The 21,393-nt window shown below is 44.5% G+C and overlaps 1 protein-coding gene and 1 pseudogene across 1 annotated transcript; both read left to right on the top strand.

Moving 5' to 3' along the window:
- The window catches only part of LOC135973277 (coagulation factor XIII B chain-like), a 38,166-nt pseudogene that overhangs the window by 14,462 nt on the left and 2,311 nt on the right, over positions 1-21,393 (top strand).
- On the top strand, positions 1,935-3,931 carry LOC135973046 (uncharacterized). Its single transcript, XM_065554424.1, has 2 exons — positions 1,935-2,684; positions 3,660-3,931. Exons 1-2 carry the CDS (start codon positions 2,132-2,134, stop codon positions 3,806-3,808), a joined length of 702 nt encoding a protein of 233 aa, XP_065410496.1. The 5' UTR covers positions 1,935-2,131; the 3' UTR covers positions 3,809-3,931.

A 21,393-nucleotide genomic window follows, 5' to 3' on the forward strand; every position in this document is an offset into this window, starting at 1 on the left:
TGGGGCAAAGTTTTGGGGTTCATATGGAGAAATTTACAAGACTGAGGGATCCTTAGATTTTATTGGGCTCTTCCTTTAATTGTGACTAGTGTAAATAAGAAAAAAAATCTGTTTTTTTGGGAACGTGTCAGCATTGTACATAAAAGATCTTACTTCCCGTGTCTGATTGTATTTTAATCATAAGGACATAAATGTTATGTAAGGCACCACAGCAGAAAGGTTTCAGAACTCTTTCTACTCGCTGTTGTTGCCTTAGTTATGTTGGGTTTCTTCCTTTGGTCCCTTTTCTCCAGACCAGAGGAAACACAGTGATAAAAGTGGAGAATAAAGTGTCCTGCTTTTTTCGGACACACAAACCCACAATATTAGCCCAGTCCAAGTGAGGTTTAGGACTTGCATCTGTTCTTTTTATTCCTCTACCTTGGTTGTCTGTGGAAATACATGAACTTGAGGCTATTTGCATTTCTGGCTCTGCAAATATATAATGCAGTGAGACCTCCATATTTATTGTTGTATGCTGCTTTCCACCCCAGCCCTGTTATCCATATGAGGCCTAATTCATCTCCTGGTCATCTACTTTTGACTGTACCCCGACATTAACTCCATTGGTTATATTCATAATCCACAATCCCATTTTTCTCCTAAATTACAAGGATGTTTAAGGAACAATTGCAAAGGGGCTTTTACCCTTTTCAGAGAATACTGTTGTGGATCTGAACAAAGATGTTCTTTGGAGCAGGACCATGTAGCATATTAATAAATTCTTCATTGTTTCAGGTTTCTGGCTCTTTCCATACTCCTCATCATGGTTGCCTGTCTCTAGACCTCCTCTTCCTGCTATGTGTATTTTTGCTGTATAGTGAGCAGTTCCAGGTGTTGGTTTTAGTCTATAAAACCGTATGTTGTGTGACACATTGGAGGTTCCTTCCCTCCTTATGCACCATTGTGACAGTTCAGATTAGCTGAGGCACTGCCGCAGACAGTCCCTTGAAATGCACTCTTGGGAGCTGGAGGTAAGACATACTTCGATGTGTAGGGTCCAAAACTGTGGTGCTCGCTCCCTGTGGTGATAAGTCAGTTCTGTGTTGCTGATGTTCAGAGCATGGTGAAAGGCTCATCAGTGCAGACAAACCTTAGTCTAATGTAAAGCATCTCTCTCCTCTTCTTTTCTCCCTTTTCTGTCGGGTTATTTCAGTGACTGAGAGTTGTGTGTGTTTGTGCAGTAATGTTCCCAGGCACCATGTTGATAGTTGACCTATAAATGATTAAAATAAATGAGCTGTGCAAAGCCACCAGTAAGGTGTTCATTAGTAAGCCAAATGATCTTAAAACATTTTCTCTACATCAAATAACAACAATTATGTCTGCCTCTATTGCAGCTCCACCATGTGAAGAGCCACCTGCCATTGATTTTGGGGGGATTGTTTGTGATCAGCAATCAGTGTACCGGGAGAGTGACAAAGTGTAGTACAAGTGCAATCCTGGATACAGCCTGACAGGACCTGAATGGATCACATGCAGTGGGAAAGCCTGGACACCTGCACCACAGTGTTTGGGTAAGAGGAATTGCTCCCTTGCTCTTTCCTACAGGTTGGATCTTTAGTAGAGATGGACCCAAATCAAACCCATGAATTCAAACACTCCTGAACTTGGGGGGACAGGGAAGGTGGTATGAGAATTCAGAGCAAATTCATGTCTCTGATGGAGCAGCCTTGATCCTTAGATCCAAATACCCCAAATATCTGGTTTATGGCTCAAGCCATATCTAAGGCCTGGTCTACACTACGAGTTTAGGTCGAATTTAGCAGCATTAAATTGAACTAACCCTGCACCCGTCCACACAACGAAGCCATATTTGTCAACATAAAGGGCTCTTAAAATCGATTTCTGTACTCCTCCCCGATGAGGGGAGTAGCGCTGAAATCGACATTGCCAGTTCGAATTAGGGTTAGTGTGGATGCAATTTGACGGTATTGGCCTCCGGGAGCTAGCCCACAGTACACCATTGTGACCACTCTGGACAGCAATCTGAACTCAGATGCACTGGCCAGGTAGACAGGAAAAGCCCCGCGAACTTTTGAATTTCATTTCCTGTTTGCCCAGCGTGGAGAGCTGATCAGCACAGGTAACCATGCAGAGCTCATCAGCACAGGTGTCCATGCAGTCCCAGAATCTAAAAAGAGCTCCAGCATGGACCGTACGGGAGGTACTGGATCTGATCGCTGTATGGGGAGACAAATCCGTGCTATCAGAACTCCGTTCCAAAAGACGGAAGGCCAAAACATTTGAAAAAATCTCCAAGGCCATGATGGACAGAGACCACAACATGGACTCAACACAGTGCTGCGTGAAACTTAAGGAGCTGAGACAAGCGTACCAGAAATCCAAAGAATCAAACGGACGCTCCGGGACAGAGCCACAGACATGCCACTTCTACGCTGAGCTGCAGACAATTCTAGGAGGTGCCGCCACCACTATCCCACTCCTGTCCGTGGACTCCGATGATGGGGTACTCTCAGTTGCCATGCCTGAGGATTTTGCAGACAGGGAAGATGAGGTGGATGAGGTTGAGGAGACCACACAGCACACCATTCTCCCCAACAGCCAGGATCTTTTTCTCACCCGGACTGAAATACCCTCCCAAGGCGATATCCCGGACCATGAAGCCGTAGAAGGGACCTCTGGTGAGTGTACCTTTGTAAATATAAAACATGGTTTAAAAACAAGCGTTCTTTAATGATTAATTTGCCCTGAGGACTTGTGATGCATTAGTGGCCAGTACAGCTACTGGAAAAGTCTGTTAATGTGTCTGGGCATGGAGCAGAAATCCTCCAGGGACATCTCCATGAAGCTCTCCTGGAGGTACTCTAAAAGCCTTTGCAGAAGGTTTCTGGGGAAAGCAGCCTTATTCCGTCCTCCATGGTAGGACACTTTACCATGCCATGCTAGTAGGAAGTAATCTGGTATCATTGCATGACAAAACCTGGCAATGTATGGTCCCTGTGTTTGCTGACATTCAAGCAACATCCGTTCTTTATCTCTCTGTGTTATCCTCAGGAGAGTGATATCGTTCATGGTAACCTGGTTGAAATACATGAATTTAATTAAGAGGTGGCCGTTCCTACTGGGCTGTTTGCCTGTGGCTGAAAAGAAATCCTCCCTTCTGTTAGCCAAGCAGTGGGGAGGGTGGGGGGGGGCATTGGCACTGAGCTGTTCGCGTTTGGCTAGCAGGGATCTTCCCTGATACCAGCCATGTGGTTGGGGAAGGGTTAAAGCTATTATCGCAGAGAAAAGGATGGGGGAGGTTAGTTTGGTTTCTGCTGCTGCTTGTTAACATGAAAACTGCAGCCCTAAATGGACAACTTAACGGGCAGGCTTTGCTTGGTATGGGAAAGGAGAGCGCTGCTGTTATGAAGGTTGCAGAAGCCGAAAGACTATGGCTTACCATGGCCGCCTGCAAGCCGAATTCTGTTGCCCGGCGTGTTTGATGTCTAAACACCAAAGCCTCAGGCACTCAATATAAGATGCAAAAAATGACCTTGAACCGAAATCACTTGTGCTATGTAATGTGAATAGTGTTGTTCACCGTGAAAGAGTATACCCATTGTTCTGTAAAATGTATCTTTTTAAATACTTCTCTCCCTTTTTTCCTCCTGCAGCTGCAAATGTTTCAAGCCTCCCTCCTCCATCCCAAAGGCTATCTCAGATAAGGCGGCGAAAAAAATGCATGCACGATGAAATGTTCTCTGAGCTCATGCAGCGTCCCGCACTGAAAGAGCTGAGCACAAAGGGTGGAGGGACACAATAGCACAGGACAGGAAAGTGGCCAGTGAACATGGGGAGAGGTGGCGGCAGGAAGATCAGAGGATGCATGAAGCAATGCTGGGGCTACTGCGGGAACAAATGGACATGATCCGGCGTCTGGTGGAGGTTCAGGAATGTCAGCTGGAGAGACTGCCACTGCAGCCCCTGTTTAACCGCCCTCCCTCCTCCCCATGTTCCATAGCTGCCTCCTCGCCCAGATGCCTAAGAATGTGTGGGGGTAGGCTCCAGGCACCCAGCCACTCCACCCCAGTGGACAGAAGACTGTCATTCAACAAGTATTAAAGTGGCCTCTTCCTCCCCTCCTCCTCTACCCCACCCAGGCTACCTTGTGAGATATCTCCCTGTTTTTATAATCAATTAATAAAGAATACATGTTTTTTAAATGATAGTGACTTTATTTCCAATCTGTGATCGAAGGGGGGTGGGCAGTTGGCTTACAGGGAATTTTAGAGTCAACCAAGGGGGTGGGTTTTCATCAAGGAGAAACAAATAGAACTGTCACACGGTACCCTGGCCAGTCAGGAAACTGGTTTTCAAAGCTCCTCTGATGCGCAGTGCTTCCTGATGTGCTCTTCTAATCGCCCTGGTGTCTGGCTGGGCGTAATCGGCCGCCAGGCGATTTGCCTCAACCTCCCACCCCACCATAAACGTCTCCCCCTTACTCTCACAGAGATTGTGGAGCACACAGCAAGCAGCAATAACAATGGGGATATTGGTTTCGCTGAGGTCTAAGCGAGTCAGTAAACTGCGCCAGCAACCCTTCAAATGTCCAAATGCACACTCTACCACCATTATGCACTTGCTCAGCCTATAGTTGAACAACTCCTTACTACTGTCCAGGGTGCCTGTGTACGGTTTCATGAGCCAGTGCATTAAGGAGTAGGCTGGGTCCCCAAGTATAATTATAGGCATTTCAACATCCCCAACAGTTATTTTCTGGTCTAGGAAGTAAATCCCTTCCTGCAGCCGTTTAAACAGACCAGAGTCCCTGAAGACGCGAGCGTCATGAACCTTTCCCAGCCATCCCATGTTGATGTTGGTGAAACGTCCCTTGTGATCCACCAGTGCTTGCAGCACCATTGAAAAGTACCCCTTGCGGTTTATGTATTGGCTGCCTTGGTGGTCCAGTCCCAAGATAGGGATATGCGTTTCGTCTATCGGCCCACCACAGTTAAGGAATACCATTGCAGCAAAGCCATCTACTATGACCAGCACATTTCCCAGAGTCATTACCTTTGATAGCAGCAGCTCAGTGATTACATTGGCTACTTGCATGACAGCAACCCCCACAGTAGATTTGCCCACTCCAAATTGACTCCCGAATGACCGGTAGCTGTCTGGCATTGCAAGCTTCCAGAGGGCTATTGCCACTCGCTTCTCAACTGTGAGGGCTGCTCGCATCTTGGTATTCTTGCTCTTCAGGGCAGGGGACAGCAAATCACAAAGTTCCATGAAAGTGCCCTTACGCATGCGAATGTTTCGGAGCCACTGGGAATCATCCCAGACCCGCAACACTATGCGATCCCACCAGTCTGTGCTTGTTTCCTGGGCCCAGAATCGGCGTTCCTCGGCATGAACCTGCCCCATTAACACCATGATCTCCACATTGCCAGGGCCCATGCTTTGAGATAAGTCTGTGTCCATGTCCTCGTCATTCTCGTCACTGTGCTGCCATCACCTCTTCGCCTGGTTTTTCAGCTTCTGGTTCTGCATAAACTGCACGATAATGCATGAGGTGTTTACAATGCTCATAACTGCTGCGGTGATCTGAACGGACTCCATAATTTCCGTGCTATGGCGTCTGCGTGGAAAAGAGGCCTGAAACGATTGTCTGCTGTTGCTCTGACGGAGGGAGGGATGACTGACGACATGGCATACACAGTTGGCTTACAGGGTTGTCACACAGAATGGTCCCCTCAAGGATTGACCTCAAAACCTTGGGTTTAACAGGCCAATGCTCAAACCACTGAGCTATCCCTCCCCCCACTATTCACGGGGGGGGGGGGGGCGGGCAGGGAGCAAATGAATACTGAACACATCTGGTCTCTTTATTGTTTTGCTCCACTCCATCTTTCTTATACATCTTAGGCTGGCAGCAGATGGTGCAGTACGACTGCTAGCCATAGTCGTCGCCTGGCTGCTTGCCAGAAGACGGTGCAATAGGACTGCTGGCCATTGTCGTCTCCCATTTATGTCCAGGCGCCCTCGAACGACCTCACTGAGGCCGGCCAGGAGCACACGTGTCTGCCCAGGAGCCCCTGACCGATCTCACTGAGGTCGGCTAAAAGTGCACCCAGGAGACGACAACGACAGCTACCAGTCGTAATGCACCGTCTGCTGCCAAAAGGCAATGAGCTGCTGCTGTGTAGCAATGCAGTACCACGTCTAGCAGCACCCAGGAGACGTACGGTGACGGTGAGCTGAGCGGGCTCCATGCTTGCCCGGAAAAAAGGTTGCTCATTGAGGGAGGGGAGCGACTGATGACATGGCGTACAGGGTTGGCTTACTGTACTGTTTCCGCAGTCTCCGCCGCCCATTGGAATTCTGGGTTGAGCTCCCAATGCCTGATGGGGCAAAAACAGTGCCGCGTGTGGTTCTGGGTAAATGTCATCAGCCACCCCCTCCCTCCGTGAAAGCAATGGAAAAAATCGTTTCTCGCCTTTTTTTCCTGGGTTACTCATGCAGACGACATACCACGGCAAGCATGGAGCCCTCTCAGCTCACTGTCACCTTATGTCTCCTGAGTGCTGCTGGCAGACGCGGTACTGCAGTGCTACACAGCAGCATCCCCTTACCTTGCCCTGCGAACAGCAGACGGTGCAATAGGATTGCTAACCGTCATCGTCGTCCCGTGGGTGCTCCTGGCTGACCTTGGTTAGGTCGGTCAGGGGCGCCTGGACAAAAATGGGAATGACTCCAGGTCATTCCCTTCTTTAAGTTTCATCTAATGGAGATTCAGTCCTGCCTGGAATATCATACCAGCTGGAGGCTTCTGCCTCAGGCTGCTCTCCCAGTCGGCAGCACCGTGCGGTCGCACTTACCCCAGCCTACCCCTTGCTCCCATGGCTCATGAAGTAAGGAGCAGCTCAACTATAGGTTGAGCAAATGCAGAATGTTCACTCTACTTCCCTGTAAGCCAACCGCACTCCCCTTCCCCCTTTGATCTCCGCTTGCAAAGGCAATAAAGTCGTTGCATTCTTTATTAATTCATCACACAAATGGGGGGATAACTACCAAGGTAGTCCGGGAGGGATGGGGGAGGAGGGAAGCACCGGGGTGACGTAGTTCCAGGGGCACCCCCTGCAATGGCATGCAGCTCATCATAGAAGCGGTATGTCGTCTGCACAGGTAACCCAGGAAGCGGTATATCGTCTGCACGGGTAACCCAAGAAAAAAGGCGAGAAATGATTTTTTGCCGTTGCTTTCACGGCTGACGACATTTACCCAGAACCACCCGCGACACTGTTTTTGCCCCATCAGGCATTGGGAGCTCAACCCAGAATTCCAATGGGCGGCGGAGACCACGGGAACTGTGGGGATAGCTACCCATAGTGCAATGCTCCAAAAGTCGATGCTAGCCTCGGTACTGTGGACACACTCCGCCGACTTAATGGTCTTACTGGTCTTAAGTGGGAACACACACAATCAACTGTATAAAATCGATTCTAAAAAATCGACTTCTATAAAATCGACCTAATTTCGTAGTGTAGACATACCCTAAGAGTTGCTGTTAATGAGATCTTTGCAGGTCAACTGATAGTTTCAAATATGAAAATTGAATTAGGTGGATCTCTTTTATAACAAGATATGGAGCATCTAGATTTATTTATTCATTTTACAGAAGAGATAGAATTTTCTCCATTTTATCAAATTCCAGGATTTTTATTAAAAATAACCCTGAATGCGAGCAATGACACAGGGCCTGAAAACTGGAGGCGTGGTTAAAAATATCCATAACAAAGAATATGGAGATGAAACACCATTGTATCATCATAAGAAAGACAAGAGACCTGCAGTATTAGGAGAAATTGGCAAATAATATTTATCCAGATATTCATTGCAGTGACCTCATAGGAGTTGATGGGCCCCATAAGGTTGTATCTTGGAGGGGGGCTTCTCCCCATTTATCATGGTCTGCTTCACTGCTAAAAGTCCTCCCCTGAAAGCAGGGAAAGAACCATTGAGTGAGGGGACGTACTAACTGGATATGCCTAGATAAAGCTGGGGATGTGCACTATATACATACTACAGCTATGGTGTGTAAAGAAGTGAGATATGCAACAAACCTGCAAAGGTTCAGCCGACTATTGTTTATTTTTTACATATGCATTACTGTAGTTGGCATGGAAGCGATTAAAATTACAAAATTCTATTAGAAAATCCATGAATTCTGTATTATTGTTATTAGAGATCAACTGTGGGTTGATTTTCTTTTAATGCAGTTTTCTAAACAAATTAGCTGACACCCTGCTAGTTTAGCACTGTAACGTTCAGGAGGCTGAACGTATGTGATATTTTTACTGACACCGTATAAGAGGGAGTCTTATTAAAAGCAAAGTATCCTAGAAGTACTTGGTATTGTACAGGGGCCTCTCGTCTTTTCAGGGGATACCGTTTGATTATACTGCTTGTTAGGACCTCAGATAATTGAAATCCTGGCTACCTGACTTAGACAAAGTCCTTTACAAACCAGACGGATGTTTATATGGGTTAAAGCCGTGAGTGATGGGAGAGGGGTGAAGAGGAGTGAGCAGAGGTGATGGGGGTCAGGGGAAGAGGCGGCATAGGGATGGAGCCTCAGGAGAAGAGGTGGGGTGGTGGCAGAGCCCTTGATTGCCATTTGTCATATATGTAGAAAGAACAGACTTTGGCCAATTATCATACATCAGTTTCTCCTGTTTTGGAACTTCTCTGTTTTATGGCTTATTTGGCATTTGTAATAAATTAAGATGGTGATTTCTGTCTTATTGATTGAATAATTAATTTTATTTGGAATTCTGGACTATTAGATTTGGACTAGGATCTGTTCCCAGATATACATTGTATTTTAAAATTTTCTTTTATATATGTTGATAAATATATTTATTAGAGAATGTACCCTATCACCGAATATAGCATAGAGACCTGTGTGTTCAATATTGTTGCAATAGTATGAACATAAGAACATAAGCACGGCCGTACCGGGTCAGACCAAAGGTCCATCTAGCCCAGTATCCTGTCTACCGACAGTGGCCAATGCCAGGTGTCCCAGAGGGAGTGAACCTAACAGGTAATGATCAAGTGATCTCTCTCTTGCCATCCATCTCCACCCTCTGACAAACAGAGGCTAGGGACACCATTTCTTACCCATCCTGGCTAATAGCCATTAATGGACTTAACCTCCATGAATTTATCCAGTTCTCTTTTAAACGCTGTTATAGTCCTAGCCTTCACAACCTCCTCAGGTAAGGAGTTCCACAACTTGACTGTGCGCTGTGTGAAGAAGAACTTCCTTTTATTTGTTTTATACCTGCTGCCTATTAATTTCATTTGGTTCTTGTATTATGGGAATAAGTAAATAACTTTTCCTTATCTACTTTCTCCACATCACTCATGATTTTATATACCTCTATCATATCCCCCTTAGTCTCCTCTTTTCCAAGCTGAAAAGTCCTAGCCTCTTTAATCTGTCCTCATATGGGACCCGTTCCAAACCCCTAATCATTTTAGTTGCCCTTCTCTGAACCTTTTCTAATGCCAATATATCTTTTTTGAGATGAGGAGACCACATCTGTACGCAGTATTCAAGATGTGGGCGTATCATCGATTTATATAAGGGAAATAATATATTCTCCATCTTATTCTCTATCCCCTTTTTAATGATTCCTAACATCCTGTTTGCTTTTTTGACCGCCTCTGCACACTGCATGAGAACTATCCACACAGAGAACTATCCACAATGACTCCAAGATCTTTTTCTTGATTCATTGTAGCTAAATTAGCCCCCATCATATTGTATGTATAGTTGGGATTATTTTTTCCAATGTGCATTACTTTACATTTATCCACATTAAATTTCATTTGCCATTTTGTTGCCCAATCACTTAGTTTTGTGAGATCTTTTTGAAGTTCTTCACAGTCTGCTTTGGTCTTAACTATCTTGAGCAGTTTAGTATCATCTGCAAACTTTGCTACCTCACTTTTTACCCCTTTCTCCTGATCATTTATGAATAAGTTGAATAGGATTGGTCCTAGGACTGACCCTTGGGGAACACCACTAGTTACCCCTCTCCATTCTGAGAATTTACCATTTATTCCTACCCTTTGTTCCCTGTCTTTTAACCAGTTCTCAATCCATGAAAGGACCTTCCCTTTTATCCCATGACAACTTAATTTATGTAAGAGCCTTTGGTGAGGGACCTTGTCAAAGGCTTTCTGGAAATCTAAGTACACTATGTCCACTGGAGCCTCCTTGTCCACATGTTTGTTGACCCCTTCAAAGAACTCTAATAGATTAGTCAGACACGATTTCCCTTTACAGAAACCCATGTTGGCGTTTGCCCAATAATTTATGTTCTTCTATGTGTCTGACAATTTTATTCTTTACTATTGTTTCAACTAATTTGCTCGGTACTGACGTTAGACTTACCGGTCTGTAATTGCCGGGATCACCTTTAGAGCCCTTTTTAATTATTGGTGTTACATTAGCTATCTTCCAGTCGTTGGGTACAGAAGCCAATTTAAAGGACAGGTTACAAACCATAGTTAATAGTTCCGCAACTTCACATTTGAGTTCTTTCAGAACTCTTGGGTGAATACCATCTGGTCCCAGTGACTTGTTAATGTTAAGTTTATCAATTAATTCCAAAACCTCCTCTAGTGATACTTCAATCTGTGACAGTTCCTCAGATTTGTCACCTACAAAAGCCGGCTCAGGTTTGGGAATCTCCCTAACATTCTCAGCCATGAAGACTGAAGCAAAGAATCCATTTAGTTTCTCCTCAATGACTTTATCGTCTTTAAGCACTCCTTTTGTATCTCAATCATCCAGAGGCCCCACTGGTTGTTTAGCAGGTTTCCTGCTTCTGATGTACTTAAAAAACATTTTATTTGTTACCTTTGGAGTTTTTGGCTAGCCGTTCTTCAAACTCCTCTTTGGCTTTTCTTATTACAATTTTACACTTAATTTGGCAGTGTTTATGCACCTTTCTATTTACCTCACTAGGATTTGACTTCCACTTTTTAAAGGAAGTTTTTATCTCTCACCGCTTCTTTTACATGGTTGTTAAGCCATGGTGGTTCTTTTTTAGTTCTTTTACTGTGTTTCTTAATTTGGGGTATACATTTAAGTTGGGCCTCTATTATGAAAATAGGATTTTATCAGGAAAGTGATATCTATTCAGTTTTTCTAACCGCAAGATTCCAAAAGTCATGAGATTGGCTTTAAAATAATGAAATTGTTTTTTTAAAATACTACTTTTGTGTGTGCTTTTATTTACCTTCTGCTTTTTGAGCCTTAAGGTACATTGGGGTCATGTTTTTGAGCTTTTCTCAACAACAGAGAGGACTAGAAACTTACTTTATTAAGTGAAAGATGAGATTCCTTTGTATTCACTTATAGACTCATAGACTTATAGATTTTAAGGTCAGAAGGGACCATTATGATCTTCTAGTCTGACCTCCTGCACAACGCAGGCCACAGAATCTCACCCGTCCACTCCTGTAACAAACCCCTGACCTATGTTTGAGCTATTGAAGTCCTCAATTTGTGGTTTAAAGACTTCAAGGTGCAGAGAATCCTCCAGCAAGTCACCCGTGCCCCATGCTGCAGAGGAAGGCGAAAACCCCCCAGGTCCTCTGCCAATCTGCCCTGGAGGAAAATTCCTTCTCGACCGCAAATATGGTAATCCGCTAAACCCTGAGCATGTGGCAAGACTCACCAGCCAGACACCCAGGAAAGAATTCTCTGTAGTAACTCAGATCCCGCCCTATCTAGTGTCCCATCACAGACCATTGGGCATATTTACCGCTAATAGTCAGAGATCAATTAATTGCCAAAATTAGGCTATCCCATCATACCATCCCTTCCATAAATTTATCAAGCTTAGTCTTGAAGCCAGATATGTCTTTTGCCTCCACTGCTCCCCTTTGGGGCAGCAAAAAATCTAGAGCCGGCCCTGCTCCCCTCAGCCTTCTTTTGGTTAGGCTAAACAAGCCAAGTTCTTTGAGTCTCCTTTCATAAGACAGGTTTTCCATTCCTCGGATCATCCTAGTAGCCCTTCTCTGTACCTGTTCCGGTTTGAATTCATCCTTCTTAAATATGGGAGACCAGAACTGCACACAATATTCCAGATGAGGTCTCACCAGTGCCTTGTATAACGGTACTAACACCTTCTTATCTCTACTGGAAATACCTCGCCTGATGCATCCCAAGACCGCATTAGCTTTTTTCACAGCCATATCACATTGGCGGCTCATAGTCATCCTGTGATCAACCAATACGACGAGGTCCTTCTCCTCTGTTACTTCCAAGTGATGCATCCCCAGTTTATAACAAAAATTCTTGTTTTTAATCCCTAAATGCATGACCTTACACTTTTTACTATTAAATTTCATCCTATTACTATTACTCCAGTTTACAAGGTCATCCAGATCTTCCTGTAGGATATCCCAGTCCCTCTCTGTATTGGCAATACCTCCCAGCTTCGTGTCATCCGCAAACTTTATTAGCACATTCCCACTTTTTGTCCCAAGGTCAGTAATAAAAAGATTAAATAAGATTGGTCCCAAAACAGATCACCGAGGAACTACACTAGTAACCTCCTTCCAGCCTGACATTTCACCTTTCAGTATGACCCACTGTTGTATCCCCTTTAACCAGTTCCTTATCCACCTTTCAATTTTCATATTGATCCCCATCTTTTCCAATTTAGCTAATAATTCTCCACGTGGAACCGTATCAAATGCCTTACTGAAATCGAGGTAAATTAGATCCACTGCATTTCCTTTGTCTAAAAATCTATTACCTTCTCAAAGAAGGAGATCAGGTTGGTTTGGCATGATCCACCTTTTGTAAAACCATGTTGTATTTTGTCCCAATTACCATTGACCTCAAAGTCCTTAACTACTTTCTCCTTCAAAAATTTTTTCCGAGACCTTGCATACTACAGATGTCAAACTAACAGGCCTGTAGTTATCCAGATCACTTTTTTTTCCTTTCTTAAAAATAGGAACTATGTTAGCAATTCTCCAGTCATACGGTACAACCCCTGAGTTTGCAGATTCATTAAAAATTCTTGCTAATGGGCTTGCAATTTCATGTGCCAGTTCCTTTAATATTCTTGGATGAATATTATCTGGGCCCCACGATTTAGTCCCATTAAGCTGTTTGAGTTTGGCTTCTACCTCGGATGTGGTAATATCTACCTCCATATCCTCCTTCCCATTTGTCATCCTACCATTATCCCTAAGCTCCTCATTAGCCTCATTAAAGACTGAGGCAAAGTATTTGTTTAGATATTGGGCCATGCCTAGATTATCCTTAACCTCCACTCCATCCTCACTTGACTCTGGGAGCAGGGGCTTTAAAAATACCACTAATATCACTAGAGATCTATCATGAGAGTTGGCAACACATGTCTATATATGTTCATATATACATCTATATTAATATTTAGAAAAAACTATTTTATTTTGCTTTTCAGCAATGTGAATTTTATAGTTATAGTTAGAAATACATTTTAACCTATATCTTGGGTCTGATTCTCCACTGTCTTGCATCTTACATAGCATTTTACACCTTTCAGAGAGAGAGAGAGTACACAGCAGAATGGCCATGTTTTTCAGTCACTTTGCACAGAGCAGGTAAATGGCTGCACAAGATGCAGGACACTGAAGAATCAGGCTCTATCATTTTCATTTTTTTCTGGTTTTTCTTTAGCACCATGTAGCCTCACAAAACAGCAACTGGAGATCAAAAATCTGCTTCTGTCCAATGGCCGAAGACATGCACAGTTGATTCAGAGTGACCACACACTGGAATTTATGTGCAGTGAAGGATATACCCTCACAATCCCTTCAGTCAGGAAGTGCATTAATGGCCACATGGAATTGCCTTCCTGTATCTCTGGTAAATCTGCACCGTATTTTGATAATTCAGTTTCTCAGTTTTATTTGATCTCTTGTGTAAAGTCATTTGTGTGCTTGTATTGCACTGTGTTCTGGACTGTGACACCTACTCCTTCCATTAGAGATAATCACTCATGAGGCACTGCATCACCCTCCATGGGCATCACTTAGTGCACATATCGTGCAGAACAGAGCAGTCACCTGCAGTCTGGAAAACAGTTCCACATGATGGAATTTCTTTATATAAAAGTGGTAGGAAATTTCATACAATTGCTTTAAAAGAAAGTTATAGTTGCAAAGTGAAGCACTCAAAGGACTGGAAATGCCAAAGTTATATTTACCTGTATATCCTCACGGTGTGTCTGTATTATGATACAGTCTTTAATTACATGATCATATACTCTATTTTCTGCGGGGCTCTTGCCTCATTCAGGGTGAATTCAGTGCTGTTCGGAGGGCCAGCACAAGGTAGGGCATAAATGGTGAATAGGCCTTGTGCTGCTCCTCTGTGCAGGGATGAATTTTTCCTTCAGTGAGCAGATTAGCTGGTGAATGAGAAAAGTTTATGTACTGCATGAGTCGGGGTGCTCCTGACCACTGCAGAATGTGTAGTGGAAGAAACAGAACTCACACATTGAACACTGGGTAAAAATTAATATTAAACAGCTGCCTAAGTCACTGGTCAGCTTTCACTCTGAATGAGGCAGGGTTGCTCTAGAAAAATACAGTATGATTATGCAGTTAAAGGCCAGTTGTAATGTATACACACAGGGGGCAAAGTTAACGTTGTACAGGCAGCCTTAACTTTGGAATTTTCTGACTTTTGGGATGCTTCACTTTGTAGCCTTAACAGTATTTTACCATAATTTTGTTGTATAGAAAATATATAGTGGTTGTGACATCCATGTACTAAATTACAGAGCCATGTGATAAGCACATGGTTTGGACAGCATCTCCCCACTTACCCATCTCTTTGGGACTGCTTCTAACAACTGAAAACACTGTGCAGCTTCAAGCCACTTTTTAAGAGGGATTTTAGGGGCACTTGTTTGGTATGGCCTGCATAATACCTCCCGCCTGCCTTTGACATTTGTGAATAATGTGGCCAATAAGGTGTGGTGTTTAGATGCTGCATGTGATTATTAGAACTGGGAGCACTGGCTGTTGGGAGTCTGAAAGGACAGGAAACAGGAAGGAGGGGGAGGAGTTGAGGAGGCTGGGAGAGTTACAGAGTATGCAGCTACAGCTTGGAAAAGAGACTTCCACTGTAAATAAAGTTCTGTTGAAGTTGTTAATACCTTGCGTGGTGGATACAACATTTTGGCGACAAGGATGGATCTTCTGCCTCTGAACCCACCTGCACCCTTTCTGCAAAGCCCAGGTGAGCCTCCAATTGCTTTTACTGTCTGGATCCATATGTTTGAGACTTATCTGCTTGCAATCAGTGCTACAGAGATTTCTGAAGTAAGGAAGCGTGCTCTGCTAATCCACTGCCTTGAAGCAGAAGGACAGTGTATATTTTACACTTTTCCTCTTGCAGATGATAAATATGAGACTGCACTTACTGCATTAAAGAACTTTTTTGTGCCAAAAGTGAATGTAGTAGCTAATTGCTACAGATTTCGCCAGCATGAGCAGAAACCAGGGGAGACTATAATGCAGTATATGGCTTTCACAAGGAGTCTGATTGTAACTTGTGACTTGGGAATATGGCAGATGAGATGATTAGAGACGAGCTCATTGAGAAAACAACCATGCTTCGTGTAAGAGAACGCTTACTTCTAGAACCACAACTTACACTAGAAAAAGCAATAACCATTGCTACTCAGATTGAGTCAGCTACAGCTGAAGCCAAAATAATGAGCCAGGGTACAAGAGGCCCAGTCCAGGCTGTGACTCCTTTGCAGAAAAGTTCACTATCACTGCAGACAAACAATTGCAAAAGGAAAACTAATGAAAAGCCACTGAATCAGCAAATGCAAAATACAGTAAAAGCATGCTTTCGCTGTGGATCCCCACAACATCTTGCAAGCTACACAGGATGTCCAGCAAAAGTAGCTCGGTGCAACCATTGCAAAAAGATTGGGCATTTTGCTAAAGTATGTCGCAGTAGCCAGTTCAATCAACAGGTGCATGCAGTTACAATACCAGATGTTACTGAGCTGAATGTAGACAAAATCACTACTGCACATATTCCAGAACAGATAAAGTGCACTGTAAATGTTTCTGCCATACCCTCAGGCCTATCACACTCTATTCAGCTAATGTTGGACACTGGCTCAGCAGTATCTATACTATCTGATTCCATCTATTTGCATTACTTTAAAGATGTGCCTCTTACTGAACCCAAACTTCACTTGGTATTCTATTTGAAAAACCATATTCCAGTACATGGCTGCTTGCCAGCAATAGTTACTTTTGGTGATTGCTGTGTAACTGCGGAATTCTACATTGTTCACAAAGGCACTGCTATCCTTGGCAGAGATTTATTAGCTGCTTTAAATCTCAGGGTAGTTAATGGACGAATTGATCTTCCGCAGCAAAGCACTCTTGCAGTACTCACACTAGTTTCAGCTGGGACCAAACTCCAGGTTGAGGAGAAATTCGGCTGTGCTTATGGGTTTCTGCATAAAGTTAAAATGCGGAATAATGTGATGCCTGTACGAAAAGATATTGTGATTGACAGCCATCCTCTTCCTCACATAGAAGAAGTATTTGCAGAACTCCGTGGAGCAAAGATGTTTTCTACTCTTGATTTGCAGAGCGCATACCACCAGCTTATGTTGCATGAAGATAGCAGAGACCTCACAGCATTCATTACACATGAGGGACTATTTCATTTAAATGTATTCCATATGGTCTCACATCAGCCCCAAGTGCCTTCCAAAAATGATGTCATTGATTCTGAAGAATCAACATGGAGTTCAGTGCTATTTGGATGATATTATTGTGTTTGGAAATACTACTGAGGAGCATGACAATAACCTGCAGTCTGTACTAAACTGCATCAGCAAAGCAGGCCTCAAGCTCAATAGGTCCAAATGCAAATTTAGACAAACTGAACTCTCCTTTCTGGGGCATACAATTTCACAGGCTGGACTAAAACCTGATGCCCCAAACAGGGATGATGTGAGAAAGACAGTTGAACAGAACCAAGCAAAGTCTAAGGCTTTCACAGACAAACGGCGAGGTGCTAAGGAACCAAAGTTTGAGTGTGGTTCCTTTGTTAGAATATGAAAACCTGGAAACTTACACAAAGGGGACCATAAGTTCACAGCTCCTCTTAAAATCATAGAGAAGAAGGGACCTTACACCTATCGACTTTCTGATGGGCGGGTATGGAATGCTTCTTATCTTGCACCTGCCTATGCACCAAGAGGAGATTATGCCTACGCCCAGTTTGCATTGGATGACTTCACTGTAGAACCAACACAACAAGACATTGCACTGGAACTGGTGCTTGAGAGACGGCCTGTCAGACTCAGACGACCACCTGCCTGGACTAAAGACTATGTTATGTAGTATCTACAGTGTTTTCAGTGTAATATTCCTTCCAACAGTATAGTGTCTTGTTTCATATTTGTTCCTGTGGTTAGAACAACAATGTTTATTTTAATTTGGAAAGTTTCTTAAGAGAGGAGGGAATGTGGTGTTTAGATGCTGCATGTGATTATTAGAACTGGGAGCATTGGCTGTTGGGAGTCTGAAAGGACAGGAAACAGGAAGGAGGGAGAGGAGTTGAGGAGGCTGGGAGAGTTACAGTGTGTGCAGCTACAGCTTGGAAAAGAGACTTCCACTGTAAATAAAGGTCTGTTAAAGTTTGTTAATACCTTGATTGGTGGATACAACATAAGGCAAGGGGCTGCATATAGAAAGATGAGGACAAAAAGAAATATTGAATAGTCATCTCATTCAGTGAGCACTAGGGTGACCAGATCACCCAAGTCAAATATCGGGACGCGGGGGGGGGGGGGGGGGGGGAGGGGCGTGGCAGGGGGCGGGGCCAAAAAAAAACCCCTTCCTCCGCAAGCACTGGAGGGAGGCCCGGGAGACTCAGGGGAAGCGCGGGGCCGGGGTGAGTAAGAGTCCGGCCTGGCCCCGAGCAGGCAGGACTCAGTTGGGTGGTAAGGAGAGGAGGGGGGCGGCCCGCGGGGCCAGGCGGCAGCTGTTCTCACCCCCGGCCAGCAGGACTCGGGAGCAGCCACTGCTGCAGCTCCCACTGCCGCGGGGGGAGGAAGCGGCCATGGCGCTCGGCGGCTGCGGCTCTGGCGCCCCCGAACCCTCCGAGCTGGGGCCTGCTGCGGGGACCCAGCAGCGCGCACGCTGGGCCCAGCCCCTGGCCAGTCGCGTCTGGGCTGCTGCCCAGCTGGTGCTATCCCGCGGCGGCCCCGGAGTGGGGGCAGCAGGCCCCAGCCCCCCCGTCCCGCTCGGGTCCCGCAGGGGAACGAACGGGGCTGGGCTGCCGATGCCTCCGCCCCAGGGCCGCCGCAGGATAGCACCAGCTGGGCAGCAGCCCAGACGCGACTGGCCAGGGGCTGGGCGCAGCGTGCGCGCTGCTGGGTCCCCGCAGCAGGCCCCGGCTCGGGGGGTTCGGAGGCGCCGCAGCCGCCGAGCGCCATGGCCACTTCCTCCCCCGCGGCAGTGGGAGCTGCAGCAGCGGCTGCTCCCGAGTCCCACTGCCCGGGGGTGAGAACAGCCGCCGCCTGGCCCCGCGGGCCGCCCCCCTCCTCTCCCTACCAGCCAACTGAGTCCTGCCTGCACTGGGCCAGGCCGGACTCTTACTCACCCCGGCCCCGCGCTTCCCCTGAGTCTCCCGAGCCTCCCTCCAGCGCTTGCGGAGGGAGGAGGAATGGTGAGCCCGGGGAAGAGGCGGGGATTCGGGGAGGGAGCCAATTGTGGGAGGAGGGGGTGGAGTCGGGGCGGGGGGGGGGGGGGAGCACTTCCGGGCTCCAGGCTCCGGAGCATTTCCTTGTTTGTCCAGTGTCCCGACCGCACGTCGGTCGGGACGTGGGACAAACAAGGAAATATCGGGACAGTCCCGATAAAATCGGGACGTCTGGTCACCCTAGTGAGCACCCACCAGCCTGTGCACTGAATGAGGCAGGGGTCCTGTGGGAAAAATAGTGTGTTATCATGCGATTAAAGACTCCAACGTAATGCATATGCATATTTTGAATGCTTCACTTTGCAATCTTAATAATCTTTTAACATAGATTTTGATGGTGCTTTGTATGTAATACAAATATGTATAATTGAGAGTGTGAAAGGGAAAGGTATGTACGAAATACTAGATATACAACTAAATACATTCCATATAAAAATTAGTGTCTGAATTAAGTTAATAAAACCCAAGAAATTCAGAACCCTGTCCTCAGCTGGTGTAAACTGACATAGACCCATTGTGTTCAGGTGAAGTAACACTAATCTACACCAGCTGAGGATGAGGCCCGTAGTATTTTGGTCATTGTGCCTACCTCAGCCACATGAGGTTTTTTACAAGTGGTTTCCCTAACATTGGAAAAGGAGTCATTTTCCACATGCAGTACCAAAGCCAAAAAATTACATCATAACCATTTTTGCATAAGATTATTATCATTGTCATTTGTTTCCCTTTAGAAACAGGAAAAAACTGTAGCCGTCCACCTACCATTGAGAATGGAGACATAACTAGTTTCTTGGAAAAAGGATACACATCTGGCTCCTTCATAGAATTCAAATGCCAAAAATTTTATGCAATGGAAGGACAGAACAGATCTTTCTGTGACAATGGAAATTGGACAAAAGCATCACTTTGTTTAGGTAAAAAAGATACTGCTTTCTTAGGCTTTGAGGTTTATTTAGAGATTCACTGAATAAAACTCATCACCTGTGTAAACACATTACTTCAATGTGCTTACCTGTGTGTGTGTGTGGGGTGTTACCAAAACAACTGCTTCTTTTTCTTGTTTTAGAGCCATGTGCTATCTCAGTGGAAGAAATGGAAAACTGGATGATAAAGTTGAATGGGAGAGCAAATGAGAACATATTGCAGTTGGTGTACCTAAAACGTGGTGGTTTTCTTGAGTTTCGCTGCAAACCAGGATATGCACTTGCAACTAATTTATCTCAATCTACTTTTATGGTGCACTGCAATAGAAATCCAATTGTCTATCCAGAATGCAAAGGTAGGTAGAGACAGGATCTAGTGGGTATCTCAAATATCCTGCTTTCAGTAGAGGGCACTCTGGAGAGATAGGAATAAGGGATGTAAAAGAGCTGCTGCTTTGCTCTCATCACTGCAGTGCAGAGGTTAAAGCCTTCCAGATGGCAGCTTGGTTAAGCTGACTACATTTCAGGGGCTAATAGACACTGTGAGGCATATTCTCCCTACTCTACTCTGACCCCCTGAGTTAATTTAATAACCAAGTGGCATTTATTTGTCATACAACCATTTTAAAAATAAAAATGAGTTACTGTCTGTAACTACGCATATCTAGCATAGGCGTATCTAAGGCTATTTCAGATGTTACTGAATCCATTCACAGAATATTTAATGGTGATACTCAGAAGCCTTCTCAGAAACAGCGGTCAGAGCCACTCAGGCCTTTCTTGACAGCACAACTTGGGTCTATAATAGGAAAACTGAGTTTGTGCCTGGAGCTTGGTTTGTTGCTATTGGGTATGAAAGTGCTGGGAGAACTAGAGATGGTATAATCACCTGCTGGGTATAACAATTTGTAACTACAGAATAACACAAAGTCCTTTTAATTTCTATGGTACAAGCCCTGACACAGCAAATTTAACAGAGCTGGATGAAAAATGGAGAAGCAATTTTGTGAAAAGTGTTGACATCTGATGGTTTTACCATTTTGCAGGGTTTGAAATAGAGCAATTTTTCATTTTTTTTCACAAAGTATATACACTTTAATTTCAAAACTTTGAATGTTTTCCTTTCCTATCCAGCCTCCCTTTCCCCCCACCCCCATTTTACTGTAAATAAATGAATAATGTTCAGGGTTTCCTCTCTCATTTTCCTTTTTCTACTCTGTAAATTTTGAAAACTTCTCCAACTTTGGAATAATTACAGAGTAGAAAAGCCAAAGATGGAAAAAAGAAAAAGTGGTGGTAAAAGACTTTGACATCATTCATTCTATTGTATTTAGTAATAAAAAAGGGAAAACAGGAGTAGAAAAAACACAATTTAAAATATCAATTTTTTATGAAAAACTGGAAAAATTCAAAACAAAAATCCCAAACCAAGCAACCCAAGCTTTTCTGTGAAAGTATTTGGTTTAGAAAAAGACCATTTCTTGTTTAAAAAGCAACAGTTTTGACTGAAAACTTTTTACTAGCTCTGGCATGTGTATTGCTCAATTAAAAATCAGTTCATCCATATTCTATTTAGCAACTTCTTAAACAGACATTACAGTAAAAGTTGGGGAGAACAGTAGGTTCCCTCCTATGTAATTTCCATATGTTTTA

Source organism: Chrysemys picta, chromosome 8 (genome assembly GCF_011386835.1).
Source record: "Chrysemys picta bellii isolate R12L10 chromosome 8, ASM1138683v2, whole genome shotgun sequence".
In the NCBI taxonomy this organism is placed as follows: Eukaryota; Metazoa; Chordata; order Testudines; family Emydidae; genus Chrysemys; species Chrysemys picta.

What these genes read in the sequence shown, in the direction of transcription:
- LOC135973046 (XM_065554424.1), top strand. Translation starts at nt 2,132, where the DNA reads ATGCAGAGCTCATCAGCACAGGTGTCCATGCAGTCCCAGAATCTAAAA. An exon ending in AGCCGTAGAAGGGACCTCTG is followed by an intron (nt 2,685 to 3,659) that starts GTGAGTGTACCT and finishes TTCCTCCTGCAG; the next exon opens with CTGCAAATGTTTCAAGCCTC.